At 38.4% G+C, this 19,864-nt stretch overlaps 1 protein-coding gene and 1 non-coding gene across 2 annotated transcripts; one reads left to right on the forward strand and one right to left on the reverse strand.

The window, feature by feature from the left end:
- Window positions 1–2,978: 2,978 nt before the first annotated feature.
- On the reverse strand, window positions 2,979–18,982 carry LOC145787685 (acetylcholine receptor subunit alpha-1-A-like). Its single transcript, XM_082599482.1, has 11 exons — window positions 18,864–18,982; window positions 7,978–8,149; window positions 7,327–7,481; window positions 6,912–7,020; window positions 6,437–6,540; window positions 6,101–6,210; window positions 4,988–5,185; window positions 4,404–4,564; window positions 4,079–4,196; window positions 3,489–3,610; window positions 2,979–3,221 (listed from the first exon to the last, which is right to left on the reverse strand). Exons 1-11 carry the CDS (start codon window positions 18,884–18,886, stop codon window positions 3,093–3,095), a joined length of 1,401 nt encoding a protein of 466 aa, XP_082455608.1. The 5' UTR covers window positions 18,887–18,982; the 3' UTR covers window positions 2,979–3,092.
- Window positions 17,093–17,181, forward strand: Trnai-uau (transfer RNA isoleucine (anticodon UAU)). Its single transcript is given in 2 exon segments — window positions 17,093–17,130; window positions 17,146–17,181. It is a non-coding gene; the product is annotated as a tRNA-Ile (tRNA).
- Window positions 18,983–19,864: the final 882 nt, after the last annotated feature.

Here is a 19,864-nt window from a genome sequence, read left to right on the forward strand (position 1 = left end):
CCCAGTGGCGGGGGTCTGGGGGGCTCCCCCAGAAAATTTTGAAAAGTGACTTTGAATTTGTTGCATTCTGAGAGCATTTTCAACAAAAATGTGGGTATAAATAATCCTGTAAAATGGTGCTGTCTGGTGACATAGCAAAAGGATAAGATCATGTTTTCTAGGGCATTTTTCGGTAATATGTTTTCTTGTTGCTAATTCCTGGCTGAGATATTTGAATGTTTGGTATTGGTAAAACTCGCTCTTTCAATGCAGTTTCGTTTAAAATTAGGCAAACTTTGTTTTAAAGACATAGAAACTGAAAGCATCATTCTCAATATAGTGACATCACACGCGTGCCAAAAGGGAGGTTGTAACCCCTAAAACCCCCTTCTTGGCTACGCCACTGTCTCAAACACATGCCAAAGCCCAAAATACGCGCAATTGCACCCTCTAACGCATGCCACACGCCTAAATGAGTGCAACCATGCCCAAATATGCAAAGAATTATTGCATAAATAATATGCAAAAATTGTTGCAATACAATATGTGATGTTGTCTGACATAACAATTTGGTTCAAAAATGATACCACAGATGAAAATTAATAAAATTTTACTTTCTTGATCTTCTTTAGCAAGTATAGTGCTCTACTTATCACAGGTTGAATCCAGGTAATTGGCTAGCTAGTATCTTGCAGTGTACACAGCATATGATATACCTACTGATGCTAAAATGGCAAGAAAAGAGACCCACGATTAGAAGTGCTAATTAGAACACTCCTACTTGCTTATGTAACTTAGTTTACTTAACATACTTTTCATGCAACTGCTGCCTTCAATAAAGGTTTGTTTGCAGAAATTTGTTCTTTAAATTCTAAGCAGCTAAAAGGTATGTTAAAGAACACACACAATTCACTTTTAACAGAATAAACAGCTAAACGGTTTCGCTCAGTGGCGTAGCCAGGAATTTTTAAAGGGGGGGGGGGGGGGGTTTGACGGCCGTCGGGCGAAGGCCGATGGCGTGTTCGCCAAAGGCGACACCGAGCGGCGGGAGATCTGGAGGCCTTCCCCAGAAAATTTTGAAAAATTGCTTTGAATTTGGTGCATTCTGAGAGCATTTTCAACAAAAAATATGGGTATAAATATTCCTGTAAAATGGTGCTGTCCGGTGGCATATAAAAAGGATAAGATCACGTTTTCTAGGGCATTTTTCGGTAATAAAGCTAAGTCTCTATGTTTTCTTGTTGCTAATTCCCAGCTGAGATATTTGAATGTTTGGTATTGGCAAAACTCGCTCTTTTAATGCAGTTTCGTTTAAAATTTGGCAAACTTTGTTTTGAGGCATAGAGACTGAAAGCATCATTCTCAATATCATGATGTCACACGCGTGACACTTGGCTACGCCACTGGTTTCGCTCATCTGTCCATATGTTACCCATAACACTGAAAATTCTCTCAACATTGGCATTAGATACAGGGATAGACATTGCATACTGGACAAATTTTAACAATTTAGGTGCAGTTTCTTTCTGAAAGAAGTTAGTCCACTTTTCCAGCGATGATCTTAACTTATTAGCCACATCACACATGATTGAGTAGCTGGCCTACCCAGTCTATAAACAAACAGTTAAATGACCAAACTTCTAGGCTGTTAGTTGCTCAGGCTAGTGGCTTTCAGTTTGTCAGCTACCTAGGCTGTACAGTGTACACTCCACTGTTGGACTTCGTGCTGGCCAAGCCTGGCTTTGGCGAAATTACACTGAGCTAGCATATTAGGGGTTTTTCCTCAAAGCACCAGTCTCATGTGCTTTTACTTTCTAAGCAGCAGAAGTGTATAGTCACTGGTTAATCCATGGCTATTGGCTAAAATACATTGACAAAATTGTAGACAAAAATTAATTGTCATAATAGTGAACATGTTCACTATCACTATTAGCAAAATAGTTTACAGTGAACATTTTCTTAAAATAGTGATTTGTTCACTAAAATAGTGAACTTCTGGCAACCCTACCCGCACTGTCCTGTTCAAAACATTTAAAACTTGATTTGCGCTTGAATTCCGCAGATATGGATGTACCATCCCCTTTTGACTTCAAAGGAATTTTTGAGCTTTAGACTATTTTTGACTGAGCCTCTGCTTAGAGCTTCCACTGGTCACATTCACATAAAACTCCTGTTCTGATTGGGGTTTGAGCAATTTCGTTTTCATTGTTGTCAAAGTTATATTCTACTCCGCTATAAACATATACTGGTCAAACAAACATAACTCCGCTTAAACAAACATACCGGTACTAACTTTAACGCAATGTAAGCCAGTTGGCAAGACGCACGAGATCGACCAAACTCGAACATCATTGTACATCGAGGGCTGTATCAGCTGTGATATCTACAGAGAGAGGCCAGTTCAGGTCTGTACGGCCAGTAGACTACAGTCTGTATTTTGATCTTAGGTCCTTTGTTGGCCTATTGACCGACTGAAGTTTGGCTGTTGAGGCCTAATGAGCAAAGGACCTCTTTTTCATAAGCATTAACGAATAGAGCGGAGATTTTAGAACTGAAGAAACACTGTTATTCTGTATAAACAGATCACATTTTTGAATTTGGCGGCTTCCATTTGAAAATGACTGTTACGGACCAGGAGAGCCGCTTGATATTAAAAAAGAAATCAAAAGTTTTTAAGCGTTTCCAAACAAGCGTAACATCTTTCGTCGGCTGCATAGCCGAGTGGTGGGAGCCCTGGAACGGCAATCGAAAGGGCGCCGGTTCGACACCGCTCAAGAGCATGCGGCTGTGTCTTTGGCAGGACACTTAAAGACATGCCTGAAGGTGGACACGAAGATTGGCTTCCTTGCCTTCCCGTCCACTTAATCTAAATCTTCAACCACCAGGTGTAAGCCTGGATACGACAAACATCTTTCACAGATTTGAAACTAGGCAAGACACGCAGGAAAGTTTTCTTTCAAAAAGCAAAAATACAGAACAAAAATACACAGGACGACGTTAAACTAAAATAGTTTACTTCCTCAAATAATTTTAATGACACGAAGTTCCATGATATTTGTGCTCTAACTAAGCAACAATCGCATGTAGACCAAGTTGTTGTTAGAAAAGCGTTCCTACTCTGACCCAAATTCCATCAATCTCTTTCCAAAGATAGCAACCGTTCCAAGCAAGCAGGCTATGATAAAGATGTACAAAAGAAAGTGGTCCAGCACCATGGCCACGTATTTCCATTGGTCTTCTTGCTAGAAATGTTTTAGAAATAATGAAAGTGTTCGGTTATACGATGAACTGCAACCTTTTTGTTCTTTGCAAAGTTCTTAGGCCAAATCGCTTTTGGAAATAGACTCCAAAATGCAAATATTGGAAAAAGATTGAAAATAAAACAACAATTAATGGTCATATTCAGTGACTGTAGCAAATAGCAAAAAAATAAAAAAGGTAAAACAATAGTCATATTTAGCAACTATAGCAATATTATGGTAGTAATAACAATTAAACAATATTTCAACCTTTTGACTTTCGTGTTGATCTTTGAAGTACTCGGACACAGAATTAACACCATCTGCCGCCTGTCTGACGTCATTTCCAACTAAAGGAGTAGTTTGCAAATCCGGATGCTGGCCAGAGAGCTCTAAAGTGATTAAATGCAAAACTAAACAAACAAACCTGTTTTCACAAATATGAATAGCTGAAGTCAAAGGTGTGAACCACTAACATAAAAAGGGACAATTTTCTGTAAAATAATTAGCCTACATTTGCGTTGTTTTGCGAACATAACTCATTTTTTCACAAATACCAGGGTCCAGGGTGTTTAACATACGGAAGTTGAATAGAAATGACTTTGTTTGACACAGATCATAAAGGTGCAAGGAAAGATGCTGACAATACTTAATGAGTAAAAAAAACGAAATGCGATTCCATAGCTATTTAAAGTGTAACTTAAACATGTATAAAACTGCTTCCTTGTGGCATTTCCACCTGTGCCACCATGTTCAAGATTTACAAAACACAATTGAGCACAACATCTAAAATTGCTAATTTGGCAGAAGCAACCTTCTCTGTATGAGGAGTCATTAGAATTCATCAAGCGAGCACTCACCACTGACGTCATTGCACATGAGGGGATGCTTGACCGCTTCATTTTTTTCGCTTTCGTAAGGATCAAGTCGCTTCATTGTGGAGCTGAAGATGAACTTTGGCAACCATATCATAAAAATCTGAAAATTAATAAGCGATGAAATAAAACGACTTTCCAGCAAGATGCCACTGCTGCAAGTGCACAAACGTACTGCACATAAAATTGGTTTGTTTGATCCCAGGTAAAATAAAAACAAGCATTTTATATTGTTGCAGCGTCTACAAATATTTAATCAATGTAAAAAGAACGAAGTTTTGGCCATGTAGGATGGTAAGCTGATGAGTACCTTTTTAACTCGGTCAGACATTATGTGAGTGGCTGGACCTCTGTAGTGAACGTTCAATACAGCAACCGTAATCATGATGGAAAGGCACACTAATATCATTGTGAACACGATATACTGGCACAACAAAGGCACACCTTTAGCTGTAGAAGGGATCGCTTCAACTGAAAAAAAATTAAAGGAATTCGTTTTCACAACCAACAAATTGCAAAAAGGTATTATGGCTAAATTGATGTGCGGGCACGTACTCTTAGATATCTAAGGTGGGTAAACATACATACATCATTTTGTGCATAGTTGCTTTGCTTATAGCAGGTTAGCCTACTTCTTTTTGTAGCCTAAGCCTGCTTTGTACAATGTGACGTCATTGATCTAGTTATGAGAAGACTTCTTGCACATGCTGCTGCTTGCTGGGCATTTAAATTTTAGGGTTAGGCTATTTTGGAATCAGAAATAAATTTTAAAATAAAAATATTATTTTCACTCTAGAACCGTTAGTTCAATTGTTATCACAACTTCATGTCGTGGCAAATAGTCTGAGAAAGTAGCCTAATATTTTACTACAAAAAAAAATTACTGTAACTTACCGATAACAAGTAAAAACACAATAAGGGAGAGGAGTAGCGAAATGCTTAGAGTCATTTTTTCTCCAGCATCAGACGGAAGATAGAAGACGGCGCAAGTTAGAAAAGAAAAGAGCATTGTTGGGAAAAGGATGTTGACAATTAGATAAAGTGGTTTGCGTTGGAGGATGAAGTGGTATGTAAAATCAATGAAAAAATCACCTGAACAGAAAAGAACATTGGAAATTAGCAAGCTTCAACATAGTTTGGTCAACAACATGCGTGAAACCAGTTTGCTTTGAAGTTGGAAACTTGCTGACGTAATCTAGCTCTAACGCTGCTGAAATTAATTTTCATTAATTAGTGTTTTGAAATAATAATTTGTGTGGCCATTGTGTCATTTTGCAACTTAATGTTTTACAAATAACTATATCCTACTTAATATAAATCCGAGTTAACCTGATTAACCCTAAGTTAACCCTATACCGTTTGCCTAAGCCCTATAAGCTATGTTGTTTTGGTATTTCATACCACTATGGGAGTAGAACAAGAAATGGGTAGGCCTAAGTGCTTTTTGCACTTTCATGCATCACATTGTCATGATGCGAATTCCAGACAGCAATATCCACCGTTTTTACATTGATTTAACGTCTGCATACGCAAAAACGTCTGCAGACGATGTAAAATGACAAATTTTGCTGTCTGATGTGGTAGTTATTAACTTATTCCACATGAACTGCTGATGCGCATTGTTAATCTGCAGCTTCAAGTCATTGCAACACTTCTCATTTTCAACACATGTTTGCGTTTATAGTAGAGAAACTTTCGGGCTAAAGCCTCTTCACCCATTCGGTTGCACCAGGATATAGGGCCGTTGAGAGGATCATTAGGGACCTGTACCTATCAATGAGATTCTCGGGCCCAAATCAAGACATTTCTAAGAAAAGCGCACCATATTCAAAGAATACGCAATGGCTTTTGTTCCCAGCCCCCTTGAAAATGTTAGGGGCCCCGAAAATCAGTTCGGGCTGCGTCCAAACGTTTTCCCTAGCTTATATTCTCTTTTAACGCTATTGCCTGGATAACTGCCTATTTGTAAAAGCAAGCAGTAGATATCAACAAAGCAAAATTGTTTACCTCTGCAACAAGCGTAGTCGATGTAGTGTTTGTGGCAACCAACCGACAAAATGTCCCACTCTCCACTAACTTCGTAGGCTGAGATGTCTGGATCTTCACATTTGTGATCTCTAAAATGCATTTGAGGTTTTCGTAGCCTGTTTTACAGACGTGTCACGGATAGACACCAAATAAAAATAAAAAGCAGCGGTAGGATAGGCATACTAAAAACAAAAGACAGAACAGAATGAAGGGAGTGCATATGGAAAATCACAGTTGATCAAACATGATCAATCTGTTGAAGAAGAAGAAAAAGAAGAAAAAAACAAAACAAAACAAACACAGGCACAAACATACTTGACTTCACCATCTGAGTTGACCATGTCTATTAACTTTTGATGATCTGACCACGGCCCGATCTTCATTGTACAGTTTTGAGTGTCAAAAGGAAAGTCTGCTACCTAACAGGAAAAGCAAGTTATTACTTTTTACTTCAGCAAAAACTGCAGCCTATCACAAACAGTAAACAAAATCAAAGTAGCATCTCAAGATTTAAGATTAAAATTTTTAATTTGACACATAGCCTAACTTTACAATATTAGAAACTGGAAAATCGCCACACAAGGTCTAAGGTCATGTAGGCTACCCCAGTAGAGACGTAGCTAAAAACAAAATTTTAGGAAGGCAAAAGTAACAGTTCGGGGAGCAGACATTTTTCTATTTAAAATAAAGAGTTTGTTATAAGTTATAGCTACTGAATGCAAGCCAGCATTTATGAAACATCATTTAACATGTTATAATGTATAGAACAACAATTTTCACCAAAGTTCACCTTAATTTCGCAGAAACTCTTGAATATTGCAGGTGGGTTCCATTCTACCCAACCAGAATAATTGACTTTCGCTTTAGTAAACTGAGAGATGCCGAAATCTCCATCGGCACTAAAAAAATGAAGAAACCTAATGACAGATTATAGCAATAAATCGTTCAAACCTTATGTCAGAAAACAGATCTTGATAACAATCTTAGATGTAGGCTACTTTTTCGAATTCAATCATAGACGCAGCTTCATCAAATTAGTTGAAACATCGTCTGAGGCAACAAAAGTAGAAAATATAAGCGTCATGTAAAAAAGTTTTAAATCAACATAAAAATTTGAGATTTTGGTTTTAAAATAAGGTAATCCATGGTAGCTTAATCCTTACAGCAGACTGTTAAATAGACTGAATTGTATTTGCAAAGCTTACTTGTTGTAAAGCACCAGTATAGGAAACCACAGATCAGATGAAGAGATGTGAACGGATTTGAGTCCTTCATAGTCATTAGGGTCCCACTTAAGCCTCGGCTCATACCAAATGTGGGATATAAAAAGCTTCATTTCTATCTTCTGACTAACTTCACTCTGCGTAAAAAGTAGAAAAATGAAATTTGTTTGCTTTACTTTGAAATAATTCAATCTATGCAACAAAATAAATTGCTTAGCCTAATGTATCACGGTGCTTTAAATCAAAAGTAGCCTGCCATCAACAAAAAAAAAATATTGTTGAACAGATTTTTTTCGAGAGTAGAATCTTTTGTTTACTCCGATTAAAATTCGCCAATCAACCAGGGGCTCTATCCACTTTCAAAATTCGGGGGAGAGGTGATTTTTAGACAGTGGGCTAAAGTCGTCTTAGTTATTCCAAACCACTCCAATAAGTGGGGGGTGATCACCCCCCCTTGGATACAGCCCATGCAATCAACCAAAACCTTAATTTAGGTTTTTTGGAGCAAGCAGAAAACCTGAAATTAATTGAGCTCGGATTGGCTTTTCGCGTCTAGAATCTTGATTATGGTTAGCCAATTTCTAGTTATAGGCCTACGAATCAGATAAGCTAATCTCTTCATTTTTCACTTACGACATCTAGCAGTTGATTTAAGTGAAGTTTGAAGTGGATGTGTACGCTGTTGTTGTAACTCGTGCTTGGACGAATTTTGCTGTCGTAATTTTTCATAAGATCTGTCGTGAGATCACTTCGAGTTTTTGCAAAGCACTTTTCAGTCCATAGCATCAGAAAAACGTAGAAAATTCTGTAAAATATAGCTACATCTGATGAATAAGATGAATTTGTAGCCCATGTAGGGTACACCCAGAGGTGGTGTGGTGCGAACCATATTCCCTCACTTTTTTGTGAAAGGTAAATAAAAAGAGACTAATTCTAGGATTTGCAACATTAACTGTTTCAACAGAAACAATAAATGAATAAAAAAAATTAGGCTACTAAAAGTCCTAAATGCCAGAATTACCACTCCCACGAACTCCACAAAATTTTAATCCTTTATTTATCATTGTCTTCCCCAGTCTATCTGTCATTCCATGAAATGTTGTTTTATAAAGCATCGTTTTTACCAACCATCTCAACCTACCAAATCAACCACATCATAATTTTTACCAACGTGGTGCATAAGTTAGCATAAGTTTCTGTACGACTAACCCAGTGACACAGCTAAAAAAAAATTAGGGGGGCAACAGCGACTGTTGGGAGAGTATATTTGAAATAAAAAGTTTGAACTACAGCTACTGAATACAGCCAAACCTCGAGAAAACGTCAATCAATATGAAATGTAACGTCATTAAATCAACTTTTATTGAGGGCAAGGTAGCCTACAATTTTGGGCGAGCGATTGACATTTTTTTTGCAGTTTTTTTTTAATTTTTTTAAACGAAGATTTCTTTGAATAAAGATGTCATTGTGGTTTGAGTATTGTCATACGAACTGCATGTCTGTACTTTACAACAGTGATTTTTAACCGGCGTTCCGTGAAAGATCGTCAGTTGTTCCGGAATATTTTTTTTAGTTTGACTAGTGTTGCATGGAAAACCGGTCGAAAACCAAAATAGCTTTGAGTTTGTCTTTCTGCAGTTTATGCCGAAATATCAACTTTGTGCTCATCTAAACCGGCCCAGATATAACACAGACAAAAAACTGGAAGTGAATTGTTGTTGTGCTGTTTAATTGAAGTTTGTTTTTTTATTGTTTTTGTTTTATTATCTTTATCCTGCATTGCGGGAAAGCGGACTTAAGCGCTATGCATCGGTGTACGTCTTCCGACGCACACCTGACCCACGCTGCAGCCGACGGCAATGTCTGTTTCCGGTTGTCTACTCTACTTATGACTTAAATTTGGTACTACCTATCACTCGAAATCGATCACAGGGTAGAGGCAATTATCGTAAAGTTTCTTGCCCAGAGAAACAACAGCAAGTGCGGGTGGCTGGAGTCGAACATGCAGGCTCTCGACTGCGAGCCCAACGCGCTAACCACTCGCCACTGCTGCCGATGATTGATTGAATTGTTTATTTTATTGCATCGCCATTATAAAATTTTATTTGGTGTTATTTGGGGGTGAGGGATGATTAATTGTCTTACACTTCTTCTTCTTCAACAGATTAATCATATTTGATCAGCTGTGGCCTCCCATATGAACTCCCTCTATTTTGCTCTGTTTTTTTGTTTTTTTAGTACTTCTGGCATATTTTTATTCCGGTAATTTGCTTGATATTTCCAAAATATTACATTTTTTGTCGTCCCTTTGTCTTGCACCATCTCAGTCAACGTTAAATTTTCCAATGAGTTGCTTCTTGCTATGTGTCCAAAATATCTTAATTTTCTAAGGTTAATATTGTTAATCAGACTCCAGTCATCGTCTATTTGTCGGGTAGGCCTAATAACAAATTCATTTGTTTTTCTTTCCATCCAGCTGATGCGTAACAGCCTCCTGTTGCACCATTTCAAAACTTTTTAAAGTCATGTTTTTTGCATACGGTATCCGAATCTCACATCCATACGTGGCAAGTGGGAAAACGAGAGTTCGCAGTAATCTTAACTTTGTGTTCTTACCAAGACGGTTTGTAAGTGATGTCATAGCTGCTTTTGTCATTGCAATTCGCCTAATTTCTGTGCTATCATTATCATCGTTTCGTAACTGTCTGTTATTATGACACTGCACAGATAACGCAAACTACATACTTAGCCTACATTTTCAACAGCATTTCCACCAATCTTGGACAAATTTCATTTGTTTTAGGGTAGGCTGATGAGTGATGGCCATCACTTTTGTTTTTGTGGGATGTAGGCTAATTGCAAACCACATTCTTCCCTTCTTGACTTGATCCTGTTCAAAAGTTCTTGCAGTTCCGTTGCACTTCCACAAATTAACACTATGTCGTCAGCGCATCGAAAGTTGGTTACGATTTTTCTTCCAATTTTCACAGAGCCATCAAAAATTTTGAATTCAATTTGGATTCAAACTGTCCAAAGTAGTCTTACACTACCCAGACAGCAAATCAGTCGTATTTTAAATTGGTTTAACATTTGCAGATGTTGAATCAATGTAAAAAGCTACTGATTTACTGTTTAGGTACTGACACATTTTATCACAATTAGGCTAAGGTAGCCTAGGGTTCAGGCTACCGTAGGCCTACTTCTTAGTCAGGGGCGCCGGAAGCGGGAGGGCGGATGCCCAGGCAGACAGGCAGGCAGGCAGGGAGGCAGGCGGGTGCCCCCCTGCCCTCAATTTTTCCGCGGATGGAGGGGTAGGGGGGCAATGGTGCCCTTTTAAAGTGATGTAACATTTTCTTGGTGCCCTTTTAAAGTCATTTTCAGCTACTGCACATTTTGCAATATAACAATTTCTGCTATTCCCTTTTAGCCTATTTATAAGTTAATCTTTCATTTTTGCCTCAAAATAATATTCACGGCACAAAATTTTGCAACTGCAAGTCTGCAACACAGTACAGGCCTTAAAACTCGTTTTTTTTTCCGGCAGCCATTGTGGCCTACCCGGAGCTCCTTCTCGGCGGCCAAATCTGCGTGCAAAATACAAAATAAAAATAACGATAGCACAAGTAAATAAAATTAAACTTGCAACAATGCTAAAATGATCACTTAGCGTTGTTGAAGTCTGGGCCTGGGCGACGTCCTACAATAGAATCGTTGCACCACGCAGTAGCTGCTTTATCGGGATTGTAACGTAGTACTGCGGGACCATCTAATGACACTCGTACGAGTGTCTCCAATGTGGGCTGATTTAAAAGAAGTTCGCCACTCCCCTAGAATTCTTTTTAGCAACGAAAAACAACGTTCGACATGACTGTGTTGACGATGACGGCAAGATAATGAAATAAGTATTTCAATGATGTGAAGGACATTAGCCTACTAAAAGAAGCATAATTTTTGCAAAATATGATCAAAAATTTTTTCTCCTCGGATGTCAACTAACCTAGTTCTCCTTTTTAACAACGATTCAATGTCCGACAACATCGAATCGACATAAAAACGACAATATTGCCAGGCGATGTAAATTAGCACTTCGGATTAAGACTTTGTTTCATTGATTGATTGATTGGATCTTTGTCCTCGGACTAGGAAAGCTTCTTGCAGAGCTTAATCCTGGTAGTTTCGCATACTTGTAGAGGCTTTGAATCACTGACGCAGGCCCGGTCACCGAGATTGACAGAGTGAAGTTTCTGATTGTTGAAGTCTTGTTGCCGGGGAACTATTCCATCAATTAGATGCCGCTGAATGGAGAGCAGTCCTCAACGTGCGTTGCTCAAGCGCACACCCCGAGAGTCGAACCAGCGCCGCTTGATCTTGAAGCTTCTTCGTTCCAGAAGTGACGCGCTAACCAATTGAGCTAATGTTAAAATAAACGTCGGGAATTACAAACAAGACTTAGCCTACAGCGCTGGTGATCGCAGATGGATATATTCCATCAATAACAAATATTCCAGCACAATGCAACAATGGCGATTATGACGCGCTGACCTAATTTTGCGTCACTGTTTGATACTACATATTTTCGACAGTTAATCCACGATCATTCTATTGCGAAATTAAATAATTGGCTAGAAGAGACCGGCGGCCAAACTTGGCCGATGGAGAAGGTAGCACCGGCGGTCATTCAAGCACTACTTAGCGGCCATGGCCGCCGGCTGCTTTAAGGCTTAACAGTAGGTTACATCATTATAACATAGCATGATGCCCTTCTTTGTATACCGGACACTTGTAGGCTATCATTACTCAATAGCCTACAAATTACAATACATAGTGAGCTGATAGATTAGCATTATCGCTATATCTTATCTTAAAACTTGAAAAAAAAATTGGCCTTTTTCCAAACAAAAGTGCCCTTTTTTTGTAATCTTGCTCCCCCAGTCAAAAATCGTTCCGGCGCCCCTGTTCTTAGTTCTTCCGTCCGAAAATGAAACGTTTAGCAAAGAAATATGAAATAAGTGCGGGCGTTCGCTCAGCAGGAGAGGAAGAATAAAAAGCTCCAGCATAAGCAAAGGAAGAAATGCATAAAGGTTGGGAACAAGCCCGCAACCAGGGGGGGCATTGGGGGCATTTGCCCCCCACGAAATTTTTTGAAATTTTTTTAAGCGTTTTATGCAGTATGATATGTAGGCCCTACTATACGTCGTACACGTACAGCCATACTGTAGGGTACCCGGACATTTTGTCGAAGGGACATTTTGCCGAAAGGACATTTTGCCGAAAGACATTTTGCCAAATAGACATTTTTTCGAAACTCATTTTGCCGAAAGACTAATTGCCGAAAGGACTAAATGCCGATTAGACAAATTGGCGAAATTATAGCATTCGGTAATTAGTCCTGTCGGCAAAATGAGTTTCGGCAAAATGTTCTTTCGGCAAAATGTCTTTCGGCAAAATGTCTTTCGGCAAAATGTCCTTTCGGCAAAATGTCCGTGCACGCACTGTGGAGTGTAGACTGTAGACTATCGAAACCGAAAGTAGGCTACGCTGGTTGGAAGCTATGCTAACAATTTTGTTCGATAAATTAGGCTGGCATCCTCATTATCTGTTTCGTTAGCGTATACATAATGTCAGCATCCATCATCACCATCAAAATCGTTTAAAAACAACTAAATAATTCGAGATCAAAAGCAGCTGCGATAGCGTGGTGAATAAGCTACTCAGTTGGGCTTAGGCATTTGTAAATCTGATTTTAAATGAATTCTTGAAAGTGAAAGGCCAGCAAGTGCGATTGATGCGGTGTCAGCAATAGAATCCCAAAAAGAGTTTTATCCAAACATTTACAAACTCTTGATAATTTTGGCTACACTTCCAGTCACAATTGCTTCTGCAGAAAGAACATTTAGAGCTGTCTACGACGCTTGAAAAGTTACCTTAGAAGCACTATGGGGCAGGACAGGCTTTCTGGACTAGCTCTCATGCAAATCCATCGTACTCAAATTCCAAGCGCGGAATTGGTGTTAAACGAACTTGCCAAATCAAGTAGAAAGTTAGACATTATGCTCTAAATTAAAATGTCATTTGCATTTGCAAAGTCAACTTCTTTGGGCCTACAAACATAAAAACTTGTTGAGCCAACAAAATGTTTCAGGATTGTAATTTGTAATTACCGTGTTGAGTTTATTCATATGTATCTGTTCGTTTATTAAATGATATGAACATGCCTGGTGAACAGCCTCATTCAATTTTCTGTTCGTTTATGTTGATGTAAATATATGTTATTGATTAATTTATGACTCTAGTCGTGCCAATGCAGTTCGTAGCCTACAGATGTTGTATTTTATTTGTAACCGACTGAGCACATTACTGTGATATCGTAATTTTCTTCCTTCAAGGGTAGTCATAGCTAAATGAGAAAAGGTTACAAAGGCTAGTTTCCTTTAATGCTGTACTAAACAAAAACGTGATTGACATAAGTTATGACCACTGAACCGTAGCATGGTAGGGCCACACACTCTATCAATGGGCGTGGACATTAACATAAAAATGTCAAAATGCATCATTTTAATGTTTGTTCTTTTATAAAAATTAAATGCCCCCCCCGAAAATATTTGCTGGTTGCGGGCCTGGTTGGGAACCACAGCCACTAGACCCGGAATAAACAAAATGTTGAAAACAAAAACAGTAGCCTACCCAAATCAGGGGCGGATCCAGAGGGGGGCGATTGGGGCGATCGCCCCCCCTAAAACCTAAGAAAGTAGCTTTATTCTTCATTTATATGTATACGATTTGGAAAACGACATATCGAAAGCAATGCTGAATAAGTCTTTCGCCATGTTCAAAGATTAGGTCAGGCTGGGGTAGGCTATAATAATAATAACATAGTCCTAGATAAGTTGATTGACAGAGCAGGTTATTGGCAACTTTGGCGGTCAGATGTGGAACTAAAACCATTCGAATTCTACCTTGAAATTGCATCTAGAAACAGCAAAGTTCAATTTTTTTCAATGAGATTTTAGCATCTTGTCACCTAACATCATTGCTACCGGTACCACGAAATTGCTCAAGTATCGACCCAATAGCATTGACAAAAGTCATTTGCAATGCCTACAACGGCTTGTTACGCCATATATAGTGTGGAATCAGCTCTATGTTCAGAGATCCAACTATGGAAGGAGAAGTGGGCAAATACAACTGTTCCAGCGACTGCTGCAGTCTTATCGATGACTGCGGAAGAAGCTTTACAACAGTGTGATGAAGATGTGTACACAATCGTACACTCTCTTCCAAAAATACTATTAACCTTGCCAGTCAGCGTAGCATCAGCCGAAAAAAGCTTTTCATCTCTTCGGTCGTTAAAAACGTGGCTGAGGAACAACATCGGCGAGGAAAGACTCAATGGATTGGCCTTACTATACCAGCATCGGGACATTTTAATTGACACGCAGACTCCGTGATAAATCGATTTGCCAACAGCAGAAACCGCAAACTTGACTTTGTGTTGTAGTCAAAGGTACGACACCTATTAGTATAACCCGTACCGGCAAAGTGGCTTTTTTATTTTCGTTTTATTTGTGAAGTCCACAGAAATGGTTGTTTCTATTATTGTTAGTTTCTTTCTTTGTCTGGTGCAGCGACCGTGCATGACACATTTTTAAGGAGGACTATATCCTTTGATCGTCATTTAACTATGTTTCACTGCCATTCTATAGTTTTAATGTACAAATTGTAGTGTTTTGCTGGTCCAAAATAAAAATTTACAATCGAAAGCTAGCCTATAATGGCTATAAAGCTAGCCTATTCTACGGGGGTGGAGGATCGACTCAGTGTTTTGACCTGGCCCCCACTTTTGTTGGTCATTAGGCTATGTTGAATGCATGCATAACCTTGCCTCATTGCTCTTTATAACAATTCAAAACTTGTCAGAGGAATAAAACCTCGAAGTTATGCAGTAAGTCTATAACAACCTCAATGCAGGCGCGGATTTATGGGGGGGGAGGCAGGGGGCCCGGCCTCTCCCCGAAATTTTGTGAAAAATTGTATGTTTCCGCATCAAATGGTTTGATATGCTTCTAAACAGCTGATATTAGTCCCTCGGCATCACAATTGATGAAAATGGTTGTTTTAATGTCTATTTTCTAGCATATCGTATATGTCGTAGTATCATTGTTCATATCTGTTTAGCTTTTTCTTTCTTTTTAATTGATTTTCAAATTTTCTGCCCCCCCCCGAAAAAAACTCTTAGATTCGCGCCTGCCTCAATGTCTGTATCAATATTATCAGTGTTACACGTTGACGGCGTCAACTTTTTGTTGACGCTGAGGCTATAGCGCCGTCAATTTATTTTTTAGTTGACGGAAGTGATAGCGCCGTCAAACATATTGCCGATTTTAAGCGTCAAGCGCTATGCGTCATTTTTTGTTTTCATGGAAAATCTCGTTTCACAATAAGAGTTTCACAGTGTATTCTTGCCAGCGCGATTCATTCGAATTACCCAATTTCGTGTTGGTTGGAATAGCTACCTGGAATGCAAGCGGAAGAAGTTCGCCAAATGGTGATCACTCATATCGTGATCAGTATCGAGAACGAGGGATCAGAGAGAGAAAGAGAAAAATCAATGAATGTCATCGCGGTGGTTGATGATACGTTATTTCAAGAGCTCTATGCCCCTGAAAAGAGCGATGTTGGTGCAGTGGACCTCGTTAAAAGATTTATATATGCTAAGCCATCACAGCACGCTTGGAACAGTGATACCTTTCCGAGTAAACGTTTTCAAGACTTGTTTTTGAAATACAACACACCTATAGGCTACCATTCAGCGCTGCTGTGGAACGCATGTTTTCACTTGGAAAGGTCATTATGCGTCCCAAACGCAGCGGATTGTCAGACAAACGTTTTGAAATGCTTGTGTTTCTACAAGGAAATAACTAATAAGCTAAAGCAGGTAGTTACAATACAGTCTCAAAACATAAAACCTACTCTTTATTTATATAGCTATTGTTAGCCTAAACTTGGTTGAAATACTTCCGTTTTGTGAGACCCTGGCTAAAATAGCGTTAGAAATTAGCACTGACGCCGTCAATTTTTTAGGCGATTCGTGCTGACGCCGTCAATTTATTTTATTGACGCGTACAACACTGAGTAGGCCTATATTATGCTGTGACATTGGGAAGACAGAATTACCTGTTATTATCTTTCCGTGGTCAATTTTTAAATTGCTATGAAACAATCAAGGTGAAACCTTCAGTCTCAACAATAAATGCGGCTAAATTGTTCAGGGTTCAAGTTCAACTTGACTTGGCAAGGGCACATCAGCTCTTCATCTCTCCCTTTGTTAAACAACAACATTGTTGAGGGTTTTTTAAATTATAGAATTTCTCATAATTTGTGTTCGAAATGCTCTCAGAACGCACCAAATTCAACCTAAATTTTCTAGGGGAGACCTCCGTCGTTGTTTGTGCCGGGCTGATCACTTACCTGAATGTCAACGACATCGCCCCCCCTAACGTTAATACCTGGATCCGCCCCTGACCCAAATTGAGAGCTTCTGTGGCATTAATCAATCATCCGTGCAATTTTGTTTTCATTAAGTGTTTTGTTATTCTCTAACAACAAAAACGTAAGTTCCCTGAGTTTTAAAGGTCCAAAATCGTTTGAAATTTAAATAAACGGTCTTCATTTCGTAGACAACCTACTGCTTCACTGCAAATAGGCAATGTGGAAATCATACTCATTGCTGCGCGTGCAGCAAACACCAGCTCCAGTGGCGCAATCGGTTAGCGCGCCGTACTTATAAACAGTTACGGAGTAATGCGGAGGTTGTGAGTTCGAGCCTCACCTGGAGCACGTTTTTGTTTCGTAAAATTAAATTAAGTTTGTTGTTTAATATAAAAGGTTTTAAACTATAGTTACAAAAAGTAATACAGTATATTTTATGTAATTTGCTTTCTTTGGCTTTTTTGTTTGGTAGAGAGTTTGCTTTGTTGAACCATATAAAAACACACAAACTTTGTGTGTTTTTCAGTCTGGAGTGTCGTTAGTATGCAGTTACAGTTATAATGCAAAGTCAAACTTACCTCACAATTTTCATTTTATTTATATTGCAGATATGTAATTGTAATTCCTGATGAGAACACATGTACGTGTCGAAAACGTTTGAGTTTATTTTAATTATGTTATATTTGTGTATGTAATACATCATGTTAAACCCGCTGAAGTTACTTTGTTTTATTTTTGTTTGGCATTGAGCACTTTTTGTAGTGGGCTACTATTACTTAATAGTAGGCCTCAACTGCCGGACAAGGGACAAGTTTGGATCAATCACACTTGAATCGACAAAACTAACTCCTTTTCTTTTCTTGCTTTCATTTCAAAGCAAAGTGTATGATTTTTATTAATTGAAATTAAATTTTGTTGCTTTTTGTTAGTAGAAGAGTGACAGGTGCATTTAAATCATCATAAATTGTTATTTTGGGCTCAAACTTTGTAATGATACGTTACTTGGATTTGATTTGTTAAATTTCATCTGAAGAAAATATTATTGACCTATTGTGTTATTCGCTTATACTCAATTATTTCTCATCTAGCCTATATTCTATTTAATTTCTTTCTCAATTTACACAGTCACATTGAGTTAGTTTTGTGCAGCCTGACAGGTCACACTGATGTCACTCACTTTATTTGAATAAAACCACAGGACTTCACTTGAGGATTGCAGCAGCAAATGACTTTTTTTTTTCTTTGATTTTTACTGAATTTGCCGATGCTTGACATTTGTCACATTTGAATAGAGAAGCAGCTGACTCGATGACTGTTATAGTCTTTCGCTGCTTCCTGTCTGTTGTGGTATCTAGATTGCTATGGTGCTATTTTATTCATGTTGTGTATAATTGTACCGTACTATTCTAGCAACAGACAAAATAAAAGGTTTCTCTCTCACCCTGTTAGTGCGATAAGTTGTAAATAGACTTCATAAAATCAAAACTAAAACGGTAACAATTTAATCAACGTTATACAAAAAATGCAATAAAACGATCAAGATCAAAGTGTCATTCCATCCCTTGAGCTGAGCAGCAAAGTCATGAAAAATTCGATTAATTCATCCATTCACTGACGTTACAATGTAGCCTACATTATCACGTAAGTGGTTCTGGTGCTATGATGGTGGAATGACACTTTGATCCCGAGTTGCCACATTGGCGTTTTTATCCAACCAAAAAAAGATATGTGACAACTGACAACTGCGTCCAACTAATTCTAATCTAGTTTAAATTATACTTTAATTTATGAGTTTCTCTTGAGTTTCGCTTTTTGTTTCAAGTTAAAATTGAAACGAAACAGCTTGCATTTTGAAATAAAACAAAAATAAGAAAATTTTAATCCAAACAAAACGATTAACACAGTCTACGTCGGCCACAAACAACCTCAAGTAGCAGTTAGTTGAAAAATAAGCATCGCTTTATCGAACATTTAGTCAGCAAAAGTTCGGGACATTTACACAACTTTAAAACTAAATGTATGATACTTACATGTCGTAAACGTTTTGTTTCATGGTGGATCCTTTCGGCGATGCCAAAGAAACGATCTTTGTAAAGCTTGCGTGAAACTGGAAATCGGTGGCTTAACGCGTAGAACCTTTGAATCAAGTTGATTGCTGATAGACTATTGAACTGCAATACTCTTTCAACAACTACAGCCAGGGAAACAACATTATTAATGACACTCCTCAGTCATAAAGACTCTTTACGCAAGCACATGAAAGACTGCCGCTATCAGCTGACGACAACTTGCTACGTCATTAGGCTGCAACGTCAGACAAGATCGTGCAGGCTTTTCCTAACGTAGGCTACTTCTATGCTAAAGTACTTTAGGTGGTGGTCATTTCTACTTCGAAAATCGCTGTGCCTTGAACGCCTAAAAGTTTTTCTTTTCACACTGTCTTTGTCTGTAGATGTTGAATCAATGTAAAAAGGACCGATGTAGTTTCAGAGTGATTTTGCTTAGTTGCAATGGCCTATGGCTGGGCCGCATTGAGAGTTGCGGCAAAGAAAAGTAAAACCAGAGAAGAACATTGTAAACGTTTGCTGAAAAACATTGATTTTTTTTGCCAAGCTAAACTAAAGGCTGACAATAGCGACCATGCCCTGATTGAGGAATTTTGCAAATAGGGTCTGCTGCAAGCTGTCGAGCAATGGCCGAAAGAATAACTTTTGTCATAAAGAATAGCTCTTGCATATCCCATTTGATCGATAAAGCTTCACACGAAGTAGAGCTGTTATGTTATAAAACAATTTTAAATTTTAGCCCAAATGAGACGAAACAACTTTTGATCTACAGAAAAGAATTCGACACGGAATTTTTTACTAAAATTGTTCGCGACAAAATCAAGACCAGGAAACTTTGCAATGAAACAAAACAAAAGTTTAAAATTTCAAAAAATGTTTAAAACATTTTTGTTTCGAACACTCGTAAGCCTAAATAACTATTATTTCTTCGAAGAACTTTTCTTAAAGTCATGCGCCGTAATGGA

The sequence above is a fragment of the Aplidium turbinatum genome, chromosome 18 (assembly GCF_918807975.1).
Source record: "Aplidium turbinatum chromosome 18, kaAplTurb1.1, whole genome shotgun sequence".
Taxonomy (NCBI): domain Eukaryota; kingdom Metazoa; phylum Chordata; class Ascidiacea; order Aplousobranchia; family Polyclinidae; genus Aplidium; species Aplidium turbinatum.